Raw genomic sequence first — 16265 nt, 5'->3', positions numbered from 1 at the left:
AACAGAAAGTAGACAGCAAACAGATACTATTTTTACATTTTTGTCAGTCAGTGAAACGTCCATTTTGATGCTCACTCATTTTGCGATGAGGAGGCTTGACATCCTAAAATGGAGATAAATCAAAGAAACATTTATTAGACCTATGGAGAGAGTACAACAGAAAACAGATAGGAATCTCTCACAATTAAATCAAATCTTAAAATTTACTTGAAACAGAGAGAAGTGTGGCATTTTTATCTGCATTTATCTGAGTGCAGATGACCAAACAAGTAATGCTGTACTCCAGAGTTCAGACCTGCTGTGATGTCTTGCTTTATTTATTTTGCAAACAAACCTGTAAGATAAAATGCGGAAAATATAAAAAAAAAAAACTTCAGATTAGCAGATTTACAAGTTTCACAAAATTGATTGATTGAATTTGAAATTGATTGAAATTGAAAATTGATACCAAAATTATGTACCTTTTGTATAGCTGGTGGGTCATGTTTCTTCTGACTTTTCGCCACTCTGATGACGTTGGTGGTTTAAAACTTTAAAATACTTCTGAATTAGATTTCCAAATGTTCATTTCATAATGCATCTACAACAACCTAATACAGTGTCCAGCATAATATACAATTAATTCAGCAAAACAAACATTTACATTTTACTGTAATATAACTGCAAACACCAAATACTCACATCTCCAACAGCTGCTCTCTTGGTCTTGGTTTCTCTTGAATTCATGTTTATTACTGCCACCTGACTGTGATTTGAATGAAACATAATTTTGTCTTTTCCTATACGTATAGCTCCAATACAATCTACAGCAAAATAAAACAAAATAAATGTGTAGGGCGATTAAAAATGACAATGGTTTGGGTAAAAGTTAATGAAATAGAATAAGATTAATAAATTTTTCGTAACAATTGAAGTTTACACTGCAGCGTTCGCTCGCTTTGAAATCACTATTGTTATTTTTTGCCAAAAAGTGTTGTTTCTCCTCTTTTCTCCTTATATAGAACCTTTTTGGCATAAGGGTTCTTTGGAGTTCAGTAAAGAACCCTAGGGTTCTACAGTATATAGAACCCCATTGAACCTTTTTTCTTAGAGTGTGTCAGTCCAAAACAGTAAATCTAATCCCCATGCAGACAAATGTTCACTTCAAGAATAAGTAAAGTAGCGTGGATAAGTTTAAGTTAAGGTAAGGTTGAATTCTGAATAATAACCTGCCAGATTGGCTAGCATTTTGATATAATGTGTACACACCACGGTTGTTGTTTTTTTTTTTTTTTTCATTTGGTAGCTAAATAAAACAGAAACTCAATTTCTACCGGCATTAAATTAGGCTGATCATATCAACGCAATATAGGCGTGCACTCTCAAGGCTTTTTTTATTTTATTTTTTTTTTTTTTTAAATTATTGTAGGTGATACATATTGCACACCTCTAGCTTGAAGATTTTTTGGGTACTTCTAAATAACAAAACAAATGCCTAAACAAATACCTAATGAATATAAACATATGGACAATGCTGCTGCTCATTTTGTTGTGTTGTGAATGTGTGTGATGAGGTGTGTTTGATTTGAATTTTACAAAACCATATCAAGGTCACATTTTACCCCAGTACAAAAAGAAATGCATAATATAGTAAAAAAGTGACAATTATTGGGTCAAAGCAGCTGGAAAAGGAACAGTGGAGATAAAAAAAATGGGCAAATTTTAAAATAATAGATTCTGGTTGTGCTATTGATGGTTAAAATAATGGCAAATGTCAACACTGGTAAATGGTCAAACGTTTAGAGCAGGGGTGCCTCTTCGTTTACGTACCACATGTTGTTCCATACCTGTATGAGTTTCTTGCTGCTTTGCTTTTAACTTAATGCAAAACTGCCATAAGTGTATCATACAAGTGGTCCAGGCGATGCATGCTCTCTATTTTTATTTTTATAAAGTGGTCTTATGCATGTTCTATATTCTTATTTTATAAAGATTTGTGTGTACTACTTACTAAAATGTAAGTTATTTACTCAATATCGCTCTTGCTCTTCTTAGTGGAGAAAAGGTACATTAACACTTTTGGAAGGCGCTTCTATCCAAAGCAACTTGCATTACATTCTACTTTTTCCCAAAGTCATGCATTCCCTGAGAATTGAACCTAGCTGGTAGTGACATGCTCTACTGTTTGAGGAGTCAATAGAAATGTAAAAAATAAAATCATAAAGTTTAGAAATGATTCAAAGTAAATTAGAACAAAATATAATTGTATTAAAAATATGTTAATATGTTATTTTTTTAATTTATTTTTTCTCTTTTGATTTTTGGGGTGGTATTGGACCCAGGAATTTCTTGGTGAGATTCATATCTTGGTGAATTAACTCTGTTTTCTCTTTCTCTCCATACAGGCTTGTTTATAAATGGTTCCTCCTATTGTACAAGATCAGCTACACCACAGGCATTGTGGGCTATACTGTAGTTATGTTCACCCTTTTTGGCATAAATCTTATATTTAGGTAAGTTGTTAAGCCTCATGTTTAAAAAGCACTGAATCAGTCAAAAGTTAATCAATAAAAAACTGGCAAAATATATCATATAGCATGAGTGTCACTTGGGTAAGCTAGGACAGATATTAAGTGTTTAGTAAACAGGTATTTCACGGTCAGATAATTTTAGAGGGAAGGAAGCATAGCAAAATCCATTTTATTTATTAATGTTCCCTTGTGATGGAGGATTGTAGACATAAACGGTTGTAGATGTGTGTGCTACAATAGTAAGTAAGAAATAATAAAAAAATAAGATTTCTCATACATAATGTAGTTTATTACTTTACAAAAATAACCTCACAATCCAACCAAACCAAATTAATCATTAATATTGCTTAATTATTGATCAATATTTATCATATTAAAGGTTTCACAAGCTTATGATGGGTTTAATGTATGACAACGTTATCAAATAGACAATTTTGAATAGTAAAGAAAATAACCAAACACGGCAAATGTGATGCTGTCTAAATATGGAATAAAATCACTGTCAAAAATAATCGTACGTAATTCAAAGCATTAGTGTGTAATTTTAATTTACTCGTGCGTAATTTAAAACTATTGTATGTAATTATGTTTTTTGTCAGAATTGGATTCCAAAATCTACGGCCACGACAGTTTACAGATACGAGATTTTCTGAGTTTGTTAGAATACAACTCCAAAATGTACGACTATGACAGTTCACAGACACAACACTTGTTTTCACAACACCTGTGTTACAAGCACGACATGCGAATTATGACCACGAAGTACGGTGTGCGAAATGACTGTCAAAAATACGTCATCACGTTCCCAGGCATTACTATCCGAATGAAGATTAATCGATTCCCCGAGCCGCGCATGCGCCCCGTCACCGTTTTAAACCATAGATATGTATACTGACTAGATGTCGCCTCTGACGCTGCTGTCCATAGGAACGATGCGGGGGATTCTTGGGTCGGGGGAAGCCGCGTTCACTCTGCATTAGTTAACATTGGCAGAGAACTATATCAACGATTAAAATCACCCTAATTTGCTTAATTTTCAACCGATTTTCAAGCCGTTTGGTTTATTATAAATGTCAGACATATATTTATGATAGAACATAGATTAATTAATTATTTTAATTAATCTATGTTCTATCATAAATATGTGATATATCATATACAATACAATACTTAGACACACCTACATAACTAATTAATTTGTTCTACAATGCACAAAACAATTACAAGGATGCTGATAGTGATATGAAAAAAGCATGAATAATATAAAATAAAGTATATATAAAAAATAAACAAATAATGGAACAAAATTCAAATTAATAAAGGCATGAGTTAAACAAAGCGGACAAAAATAAAATTATGGACTCCCTGACCAACAGACCTCAGAATGTTAAGATGGGAAACCTGACATCTGCATCTAGGCAGAAATTAAATAATCATAAATCGTCCAAATCTCAAATGTTTTTTTTTTTTTTTTTTTGGTTTGTTCCAACTGACAGACATGTATTTATGATCGAGTCCAGAGAAAATTGAAGCTTTTGATATTAATCTACTTGAAAACTAGGTGTAAGTTTATTATTCTTCCACTTCAGTGAACTTAAAATTAACTATTGTTACTTACCTTAGCCTAGTCTACTGCACACAAAATGGCTACAATGGTGTGATATCCATACTTAAAAATACATGTTAATTAAAACATTTGAATTGTACTGGTTTATTTTGTACATCAGCAAGCCTGCAATACAATGACCCAGCGTAAAATGGTTATATAACACAAAAACAAACATAACGTGCGTACATAGTGTGAAAAACATCTTCCTGTATTTACAACAGCTTATTAAATGATTAGGCTACAGTATATAACACAGGATTACCATTCTTTGAAAACATCCAGTTCATGAAAATATCTACTACAGCTTCTTAAAAGATTACAGTGTATAAGACAGATCAAGCATTCTTAAAACTAAGTGTTTAGTATCCCTGCAACAACACTACCTTACACAGTTTCTTCCTCAGACTTTTGCTCTGCAGTTGCAAAGTATGAACCTTTGCCACATGATGTTGTCTCAACTTATGAAAGGTACAGACAACCAGTGAAATTAAGTTAAAGCTATGGCTATGCCATCTTGAGTCAACAATGTGATCACAAAGACCAAAATATGTCCTCAGACCCTACTTCTGCTTTCACAACTCTGTTTAACAGAGACACTGGGCACTGATGGGCTGCTGAGTTGATGTTAGAGGCCCGTCGGATGCAGTGCTCAGCCGAGTGGATCACCTTAAAGGTACCTTGACTTGGTATTACTAGGCCTCCGTTGTTTCTGAGGGTGAGCAGATGGTAGTTATCACCAAAAGATGGTATGGTCGAAACTACCAAACTACTACGACATACATTGCATATGCAAGTTTTCTCATGACTTGCCTAACTACAAATCCCGCAATGTAAACAAGTTTTCAGTTAGGCACCCAAAGCTTGTTGCTAAATAACTGTGGTCCAACACAACATCAGAGATTGGCTGAAAGGGAGAGGATGCAATGTTGTCATCGTCATCCTCAGCTGGCACCACAGCTGACAGACACATGGTGTCATCCTGTGGTTGAACGTTGCCTGTCTTCCCTGGAGCAATGCCACAGTGGACCATAATGCGCCGGAAATAATTCTGGAAGTGAGCAACAGCTGGATTGTTGTTCCATCCACCTGAAATTAAAAGGGTAAGTATACTCCAGGTAAGTATTTCAGACAAGTGTGTTTTTAACAGCTGTATCCATTAGGTGTGGAAGGTGTGTGAATGTGTGTCTTGATTATGTGTGTTTTTGTAGAATTCTGTTTGTTTTCTCTCAACAACATTGCTCACTTCAATCTCAGCTCCTACCTGAGGCCATGATGGAGTTGAAAAACAATTCCAAGTGGTCTTGGCTAAAGCGGTATGTGCACACATATCGCTGTCCCTCAAGTAGCTCTGGTATCATCATGGTGAAGGAGTTGATGTTGATAACAAAACCGGTCACAGATAGATACCTTTAAAATAAAGAAAAGAGACTTCAATATTCCAACATTGACTACATGAAACCATAAACTTAGTCTGTTAATATTTACTTTAAATATTGTAAATAGCATTGCATTATTTGAACTGGAACATACCAGGTTAAGTGAGACAAATTAAAGGGGAAAATGATCTAAATTTAATGTCAGGTCAGAGTGAGTTTTAGTGACTGAAGCTCTTACCACTCCTACCCCAACAAACCTCCTTTTAGTCAGTGTGATGCCTTGTTAAAATGTCATGCAGTGCATGTGAAATCTCTCTACTCATTAATCCAAGTTTTCCCTTTAATTTCCCACCCATCTGAGAATGTAAAATGTAGGCTTTGCAATGTGACCTTGTTGAGAATATTTGTAATAAAGTCACAAGAACACTGAGTAGAAGGATAGAAGCCAGAGAAAGATAGCAAAGAGGTAGACCTATTGATGTGGAATGTGTCAGGTTCTCAGAGACTTTGCTTGGGCAAAAAATACTAAAAAATGACCCTCAATTAATAAGAAAAACATGCTGAAGTGTTGTGAAATACATGGAGACTGTTTTTATAGGCTTTATAGACAGATGAGTTGAGAGTGGCTCTTGAAGGACCAGCACCACATCCTCTTGTAGCACTCTTTCCAGTTTATCCTCCAGAATCTGGCAGTAAGTTTTAGTCCATCTCCTATCCTGAAATGTCTCTCTTGCAGAGATGGACCAAAATGAACTCTTAAAACTTACTGCCAGATTCTGGAAAATATATTTTTGAAAGAGTGCTACAAGAGGATGTGGTGCTGGTCCTTCAAGAGACTAAATGGTTCCATATCTAATTCTTAACATTAATTCTTACTTTTTTTGCAATTAACATGCATTTTTTCTCATCCACCTGTTTTTTATGACAATGCAGACACAACAAACGTTTTCTGTCCGGTGGTCATGCCTTAACTTTGCAAATTCCAGTATTGCATTAGTATTGCATCCTTCTCATGGGCATTTAATAGTTTTTGACTTTTCAGTCTGAGGTAAATCTCTTTTTTGGCTCATTTTATCTGTCAAAGAAAATGTGCCTAATAATTCTGCACACCTGAATATAAGGAGTTTTTCCACTTACAGCCTTCATGTACAATTATATATCACTTATGAATAACGAATAGTAGTTATTAAGATGGACGTGGTTTGGAATTGGTCAAATGTGCTTGGAAAAAAAATATGACCACAATATCAACGTGCCTAATAATTATGAAGACAGTGTATATTCCAGTGAACAATGATATTACATGACCCATGTATTACAGTGTATGTACACAGCTGTTAGTAAGTCAACACTGAAAATTGCTAATTCTTTAATGTAGGCCTACCTCATCACGCTACAGGCTGCAGTAACCTCCTAAACATCTATATTCTTGAAGCACAGGGCTCGCAAAATTTCAAAATCTCTGGTAGCCCTTAGGGCAGGTACTCTTCAGATTTTGGTAGCCCGAAAAGTAATTTAACTAGCCCAAATAAAAAAAGACAATTTTCTTTTTAAACATAGAAAATCAGATAGGAGTCTAAATGTCAATCAAAACTGTTTTCAATACACAAATATAAACAAACATCAAGGAAGGAATTTTATTTCACTATTTAGTTTATCTGCAGAATTTTTAAATATCAATTTAAGGCAATTTCTTTATTTTGAAGAGCTGCACAAGTAAAATGAACACAGTATGTGTGGGGTTGGACAATGTACAGTAGCATTTTAAGCCATAAAATGACATGATTTATAATTCAGATACAGGTTCACACAAAAACAAAATATCTTATACAATGGCATTTCAGCCTTTATACCATTTAAAAGGGATAAATTAAGAATATAATTTATTATATTTATTCAAAACATATTACTGTCTTAATTGTTTATATTTTTAGATGGCGCATTAACTTCTTTCACATTAACTCTGTCACAAGGGGGCGCTTTAGGAGCGCTGAAATATTACGGTTTCCCTAGTAACGGCTGTATACAAAGCAGCATTAACGCTGTTTTATCAGGCATGAAATGAAAATGCCAAAGACAAGTTTCTGAGGACAGTCGGTTCCCTTCAGATACATTGATATAAAGACATCCGTGTGGCGTTTTGACTTTGAAACGTGCAGTACGTATGTTTTTATTGAATGATATCATTGCCTTTTGAAGTTTTATCCAGCCCTATCACGATTCTCGTCTTTCTGTCATCAACTGTAAGACCCCTTAATATTATAATTAAGATTTTTCTTTTACTATTTAACATATTTAAAACTTTTAATGGCCTTAAAATTGATACAACTAATTTGAGGAGTTTTTAAGGACCTCAGAAGCCCTGTACTTTATGATAGCCCGTCGGGCAGTGCGGTCAAACATTTTGGTAGCCCGACTAGAAAACACAATAGCCCCGGGACGTCGGGCTAGCGATTTTGCGAGCCCTGAAGCAAGCACCTACATCTAACGTTACTCTGTGAGCTAATCTTACTTACTATATTTAACCTGTCTCTGTAATATATCGCCTCACTGTTATTAGTAATGACTAACACTTAAACATGTCCGAATTTGGAAAAACAACTTACCTGAGACGATGAGTGCGCAACTGGTTGCTGGTCTGCCATTTTTGCGCCACTGGTTAAAAAAGGTGACGGGGCGCATGCGCGGCTCGGGGAATCGATTAATCTTCATTCGGATAGTAATGCCTGGGAACGTGATGACGTATTTTTGACAGTCATTTCGCACACCGTACTTCGTGGTCGTAATTCGCATGTCGTGCTTGTAACACAGGTGTTGTGAAAACAAGTGTTGTGTCTGTGAACTGTCATAGCCGTAAATTTCGGAGTTGTATTCTAACAAACACAGAAAATCTTGTATCTGTAAACTGTCGTGGCCGTAAATTTTGGAATCCAATTCTGACAAAAACCATAATTGCATAATTGCATACAATAGTTTTAAATTACGCACGAGTAAATTAAAATTACACACTAAAGCTTTGAATTACGTACGATTATTTTTGACAGTGATTTTATTCCATATCTAAACAGTTAAAAACAGATAAATGTGGTAAATTGTTATGTTTTCTTTTGACTATAGTGGCCCCCTATACTATAATAAAATACTATAGTACTGTAGTACCACCATCAAGGCAATAACTAAGTTCCAGTCAACTGAAGATGTTACAAATCTGCCAGAAATAGGATGCTTGTCTATATCATCCAAAATGCACAGTGAGGAGGAGAGTTTGAGTGTCCAAAGACTCTCTAAAGGCGGCCGTGCACGGGGCGAATTTTGAGGTCGTACGAGCTTGCATGCAATTTTTTTTGGTTATCGGGGAAATCGTCTCTTCTCATATGGTCTGGGCTCGTATGGTGTGTGAGAAATTACGAAACAAGCAGAGTGCCTTACGAGCACTTTCCGACCTCACGATCATTTTTAAACATGTAAAAAAAACTTCGGGAGCTGTCGGATTGAAAGCGTGACGTGTGTGCTGTTGAACGAGCCGATTTGTTGATCAAACTGGAAATGACCAATCAGAAGCTAAAGAAAAGAAAACCACCGAAGAAGAAAGATGAACATGGCAGCGCCACGGCGACAATGGACTATCAAGAAAGAGGATAAACTCGCTGAACTCTGGCAAGAACAGCGAGTGCTGTATGATGTATCGAGCAGCATTTATCACGATAGGGTCGTCCGAGATGACATTTTACAGTGGATCGCCCAAGAGCTACATTTATCAGGTGAGCAGTCACCTATTGTTTGCAACAACTATGTTTTCGCAAGCCATTGCTGCCACAAAGAAAACGATCTCTTCCCCGGAGTCCATGTTTTGGTGCGGAACTTTGTGAATGTGATTGCCTCGGAAATCGGCAGGTTTTCAAAATCGTGCCATGTTTCACTGCGTCCATCACTCGTGACGTGTGCATGGCCATACGGTCTTCCGACCTTCCGAATTCGCACCGTGTATGGTGTAGCAGTCGATTTTGTTCCCCTCGGAATGTCTGTTCCCCTTTAGGTATTCATACTATGTATTCTTACGTAGTTGCCGTGTTACCATACGTATTGTCAGAACTAACGTACTCATGAAGCACAACTGGATGTACAGGAAACAAAAGGGATCAAAAAGTACCGTCTTTTCTCCGAGACTTAAAATGGATTTCGGAAGCAATTTTTTTTCCAACTTACAACAGATTTAAGCGTATGATGCTTTCTAGCGCAGGCCTATTTGAAACGGTATGCGTCAAGGATGTTTTTAAATGTCACTTAATTTTTTGAGTGAAACAAAGAACAATTTTGCAGCAGGTGTAACAATTTACAAAAAAATAAAAAATAAAAAAATAAGACCACAAACAACAATGGCTTAATTCAGTTTGTTTTATTGCAAGAAAAGCATTTGTATTCTTCTTCTGTGGGTGGATTATTAACACAATATGGAACCATCACCCACAGTCATCACAAGAAAAGGTTAAAGCAAAAAACGGTCACACCATTAACACAATGAATCACCAGTGACATAAATAAGACCTGATATACTTTTTTATTTTTGATATTTTGTAAGATTTATGCAGCATTGTTTTATTATGCCATTAATTTACATATTTGAAGAAAAACCTGACCACCAACATAAAAGTTCTGTGGTGCTTGGAATATAATTAATTAAAAAACAAATATTGACACATTGATGGCTCAAGGTGTAATTGTTTAAATAACATTGTTTCAATGTGAAATATAAAGAAATTGTAACCCTAAAGTGTTTTCCAAGTGTAACATTTCTGTAAAGGCAAGGGAGAGGAAAATTTACATTTAATGACAATTTAGATGTCTGCACCGACAGATTATCTTAAAATGTATATGCAAAATTCAACTGCATAAATTCAGACATTAGACAAAAACAGAGGAACAATTTCAAGAATACTAAAAACCACAGAACACTAACACTAAATTAAAGAATAATTTTATTACGCTGTAGTGAAGAAAGACACTTGAAAGTTGCGCAAATACATTTGTCCCATGTTGCTTTCCGTACATCCAGTTGTGCCTCAGTGCCTTTGCGGAAGCTGTCCACGAACACGCTGCAGAGATTAGTTGAGTCGTAGGATCAAAAACCCTACAAAAATATATCAAACAGCCCCTACTTCACCACATGTTGTTTGGAAGGGTTTAAAAAAAATTCTCCTCACTCATCCAAAAACAAACTTTAGTATATTCAGTTGTCAGACACAATGTAATTCTATTGGAACTGGCTTTTATTGTCAGATGAAACTAAAAATAGTTTTTTGGCAGCAGACTAATCAGATGGGTTTAGTGCAATCAGGGATAAAAAGTACCCAATGCCCACGGTTAAATATACTGCTAGATCTTTAATGTTGTGTGCCTATTTTTCTGCCGGAGGTCCTGGACATTTTGTTCAGATACATAGCATCAGAGCTGTTATCTTGGGAAAAAGACGTTGCAATAATTGGGTGCCAATAATTGTGGATAACATAAATTAGAGATGAACATTTATTTCATAATGAGACCCCCCCCCCACACACACACACTTTCCGTCATTTTACTTAAATGATAGGTTAGAATTTTGTGCTACTGTTAGTTTTGTTTCTGTTAGTTTGCATGTGATACAGTATGTCACAAAAGTGAGTACACCCCTCACATTTCAGCAACCATTTTAGTATATTGTCTTAAGGGACAATACTACAGAAATGGAACTTTAATATATTTTAGAGTGCAGTGTGCAGCTTGCATAGCAGTATAGATTTATTGTCCCCTGAAAATTACTCAGCATACATCCATTATTGTCAAAATAGCTGGCAACAAAAGAGAGTACACCCTAAGTCAGGTTTCTCTATGTTTCTCTATGTTTCTCTTATCACTTCAGATTAGGGCTGGTCAATATATTGCATGCGATTGTCATGCGAATCATCAGTAAAGCCGGTTCTGTGATTAGTGGTAAATCTCCATCACCTGCGTTCAGATGGCACGGTATTTAAAACACTGAGCCGTAGATCACTGAAAAGCTACGCAATTCAAAATCGAATGCGATTCATCCGCAATTTTGAACGCGATATTGCATAGCTTTTCAGTGATCTACGGCTCAGTGTTTTAAATACCGTGCTATCTGAACGCAGGTGATGGAGATTTACTACTAATCACAGAACCGGCTTTACTGATGAGATACGCATGACAATCGCATGCGATATATTGCCCAGCCCTACTTCAGACGTTTGTTCTATTCGACTGTTAAGTGCCCTGCAAAGTGGACATCACAGGATATTCCGCCATGATTCTAGTTCGAAGCGAATGTATAAAGGGAATTGAAGTGTGTGAGATGTGAATTTAAATTTTATTTATTTATAGAGGTATATTATGTCACAATTCACGCTTCTCTAGTAAGTTTCGCCTGTGTATGTGAAGACACTGCAGGCAATGGCGCAGCGCAAATCTGTCAATGAATGTTCCAAAGTAAATTTCAACGGATTTCCCTTGTTTAGGGAAGTAGGAAGCGATGGACACTGTGTAGGGATCATGTCAATCGGAACACAGTTCATGCACAGAGCTCACTTCTAACGAGCTGATGATCTGAATCAGGTGTGTTAACTAAGAGAGACATCCAAATTATGCAGAGCGGGGGTACGTGAGGACTGGAATTGAGAACCGCAAGTGAACTTGTCCAAAGTGTCAATATATTTTGTTAGCACCATTGTTATCTGCTACTGCCTTAATCCTCCTGGGAATGGAATTGACCAGAACTGCACAGGTTGTTGCTGCGATCCTTTTCCACTCCTCACAGAGCTGCCCCACAGGTGCTAAATAGGGTTCAGGTCTAGAGACATACTTGGCCACCCCACCACCTTCAGCTTCCTCAGCAAGGCAGTGTCATCTTGGTGTTGTGGTTGGGATCGTTATCATGTTGGAAAACTGCCGTTCGGCTTAGTTTCTGGAAGGAAGGGCATCATGTTCTGCTTCAGAATGTAAAGTACATAATGTAAATTCATATTTCCCTCAATGAACTACAGCTCCTCAGTACCAGCAGCACTCATGCTGCTCCAAACCATGATGCTACCACCACCATGCTTGACTGTAGGCAAGACACATGTGCTGGACATCATCTGAGCCAAACAAGTTTATCTTATAGTCTCATCAGACCACAGGACATGGCTCCAGTAATTCATGCTCTTGGACAGGTTGTCTTTAGCAAACTGTTTGTGCGCTTTCTTGTGAGCCAGCTTTAGATGAGGCTTCCTTCTGGGACAACGCCTATGCAAACTGACTTGTTGCAGTGTGTGGCATGTGTTCTGAGCACGGACAAGCTGACCTTCTACTTTTGCAACCTTTTGAGAACGAGTGCTCAAATTCATTGATCGACCCTTGCAAGGCCTGTTCCCAACCACGTTCCCGGAGGCCCCCCAGCACTGCATGTTTTCCATGTCTCCTTAATCAAACACACCTGATTCAGATCATCAGCTCATTAGTAGAGACTCTAAGACCTGAAATGGGTGTTGGCAAAGGAGAGATGCAAAATGTGCAGTGTTGGGGGGCCTACAGGAACATGGTTGGGAACCACTTAGGGTGTACTCACTTTTGTTGCCAGTTATTTTGGCAGTAATGGCTGTATGTTGAGTTATTTTCAGAGGACAGTAAATCTATTCTGTTATACAAGCTGCACTTTGACTACTCTACTCTCAAATATATCCAAGTTTCATTTATATAGTATTGTCCCTTGAGAGGATATATTAAAATGGTTGCTGAAATGTAAGGGGTGTACTTACTTTTGTGAGATACTGTATCTTTTTAGTAAAAGAGGTAAAGCATCAATCCAGTTAAGCTTAGTTTTTTCACATATTTTTTTAGTTCAGCCTTTCATTTACTGTTCCTGCACCCTGGTCTGCTGATGGTATTGCCTCCACCCATCTACTATATCTGTCTTTTACCAAAAGCATTTACCTTTTGCCTTGTACTCACTTTATCATATCCACATAATTCATTTATCAAGTGTTTGAATGGTCGTTCTGGTACTGGTATATGGCCTATTGGTGTCATTGTTCCTTTTCTCACACTGTTGTTTGCACAAACGTCACACGTGGGGAAAAAAAATAATCCACCATCCCTGTTGAAAAAAAAACACATATGCTGGTTAGGTAGGTTTTGATGCTGGGATGCTGGTTAGGTAGGTTTTGAGGCTGGGATGCTGGTTAGGTAGGTTTTGAGGCTGGGATGCTGGTTAGGTAGGTTTTGAGGCTGGTTTAAGCTGGTCCTTTGCTTGTTTAAACTGGTCCTTTGCTGGTTTATGCTGGTCCTTTTGCTGGACATATGCTGTTTTTTTTCACCAGGGATTGTATGTAAATAAGGAGACCAATATTCTTGTTGTTTAATGTTCCTTATCACTTCCCCCCTTGCACAATGGTCAAAACCATGTGCATCCGAAATGAGGGTACTTAAAAGCAAAGTTGGTGTTATGGCCAGTCTTTCGCCACCTTTTTCTCTCCTCTAGAGGGCGCTGTTTCACACAGGTTGAATTAGAACTTAGTTTGACAAAGCTTTATTTGTTGTGCGTGATAACAAAAAGAGGCATCCATTTTGCAGCAGAAATCTTGTGCGCTTCTCTCATCTTCTTTCAGTTTGTTGTATAAAACCCTCAAAGAAGCTTTGCTTGTAAGTTATAATTTGTATTCGCTCTTTATGTACCTTGTGTTTGCATTTTGTTTAGACTTATATTTCGGAGACACGCTAGCGTTTTCACATGTACAGTATTGTGTTCTCAAGAGATCGCTATAACTAGCGTTGCTGTATTTCACGGATGTTAATTTAAACATTGTATAACAAATTACTGTATTTTGTTACTTTTAAGTAAGCATCTTCTTTTTGTATTGATTGCAGTTTCACAAAAATAAGAGAGAAAGAAAAAGGAGAAAGAATGTAACGGAGATTTTAACTACATGATTACACCTAACGAAGTCAAGTAAAGAGAATACTTACCTGAACCTACCTGAGTGGTCATTGAAGTCAACCTGTCATCTTCTCTCAATGTTTAGCTATCTGTATATGCATGTTAGACACACGCATGCAGAGGACAGAATAGTGAAAAAGCATCATCGCAACGGGTTGTGCACAGCACTCACAAGAAGAACAGCCGTTTAGTTACTTCAGTCACTGCAGCTAAGCCTGAATTTGCGTGGTGTTTGACTCTAGAGCTCAGTTCCAGGGTGTGTCTTTGAACGACGTGCTGCTAACGGGCCCAGATTTAAACAACAGTCTGATATAGGAGTCCTTCTGCGGTTTAGGCACCAGCCTGTAGCCGTTACTGCGGACATGGAGCAAATGTTTCACAGTTTTGTTGTCAGGAAAGACCATAGGAACTTTCTCCGCTTTCTGTGGTTCAAAAACAACGATATGTCTGAAGGCATGGCAGAGTATCGCATGAAAGTTCACGTTTTTGGGCAACAGGCCCTCTCCAGCGGTCGCCATTTATGGCCTCAGGCGTGCAGCTTTGTACGGCGAACCAGAGTTCGGTATAGACGTGAGACAATTCGTCGAGAGAGACTTTTACATTGACGATGGACTCAAGTCACTTCCTTCCATCGACGAAGCAATAGGTTTGCTCAAGGCTACCAAAGATATGCTCGCTATTTCTAACCTGAGACTTCACAATATAGCATTTAACTGCTCAGTCGTAATGCATGCATACTGCTACCTGACATCCTTTTATTTTTTTATAGCTTCCAAATCTGCTACATTGTTTCCTGTAAAAACAAAATAATTTCCTTTTTTATCAGTCTTAATACAAAAAAAGTCAACCTTCAAATAATTATGTTCAGTTATGCACTCAATACTTGGTCGGGAATCCTTTTGCAGAAATGACTGCTTCAATGCGGCGTGGCATGGAGGCAATCAGCCTGTGGCACTGCTGAGGTGATATGGAGGCCCAGGATGCTTCGATAGCGGCCTTAAGCTCATCCAGAGTGTTGGGTCTTGCGTCTCTCAACTTTCTCTTCACAATATCCCACAGATTCTCTATGGGGTTCAGGTCAGGAGAGTTGGCAGGCCAATTGAGCACAGTGATACCATGGTCAGTAAACCATTTACCGTTGTCTTCATCTCCATAAAGCTTTTCAGAAGATGGAAGCATGAAGTGCTCCAAAATCTCCTGATAGCTAGCTGCATTGACCCTGCCCTTGATAAAACACAGTGGACCAACACCAGCAGCTGACATGGCACCCCAGACCATCACTGACTGTGGGTACTTGACACTGGACTTCAGGCATTTTGGCATTTCCCTCTCCCCAGTCTTCCTCCAGACTCTGGCACCTTGATTTCCAAATGACATGCAAAATTTGCTTTCATCCGAAAAAAAGTACTTTGGACCACTGAGCAGAGTTCAGTGCTGCTTCTCTGTAGCCCAGGTCAGGCGCTTCTGCCGCTGTTTCTGGTTCAAAAGTGACTTGACCTGGCGCCTGTACACGGTGGCTCTGGATGTTTCTACTCCAGACTCAGTCTACTGCTTCCGCAGGTCCCCCAAGGTCTGGAATCTGTCCTTCTCCACAATCTTCCTCAGGGTCCGGTCACCTCTTCTCGTTGTGCAGCGTTTTCTGCCACACTTTTCCCACAGACTTCCCACTGAGGTGCCTTGATGCAGCACTCTGGGAACAGCCTATTCGTTCAGACATTTCTTTCTGTGTCTTACCCTCTTGCTTGAGGGTGTCAATGATGGCCTTCTGGACAGCAGTCAGGTCGGCAGTCTTACCCATGATTGCG

General features: G+C 37.9%; 1 protein-coding gene across 1 annotated transcript in view; it reads left to right on the top strand.

The window, feature by feature from the left end:
- The window catches only part of rnf121 (ring finger protein 121), a 201151-nt gene that overhangs the window by 171290 nt on the left and 13596 nt on the right, over window positions 1–16265 (top strand). The window contains exon 5 of the mRNA XM_073824615.1: window positions 2385–2492. Coding sequence (XP_073680716.1) covers window positions 2385–2492 — 108 coding nt within the window. The remainder of the gene's footprint in view (window positions 1–2384; window positions 2493–16265) is intronic.

Source organism: Garra rufa, chromosome 19 (genome assembly GCF_049309525.1).
Source record: "Garra rufa chromosome 19, GarRuf1.0, whole genome shotgun sequence".
In the NCBI taxonomy this organism is placed as follows: domain Eukaryota; kingdom Metazoa; phylum Chordata; class Actinopteri; order Cypriniformes; family Cyprinidae; genus Garra; species Garra rufa.
The sequence above is the reverse complement of the archived record's forward strand: the minus strand, read 5'-3'. Positions and strand labels throughout refer to the sequence as shown.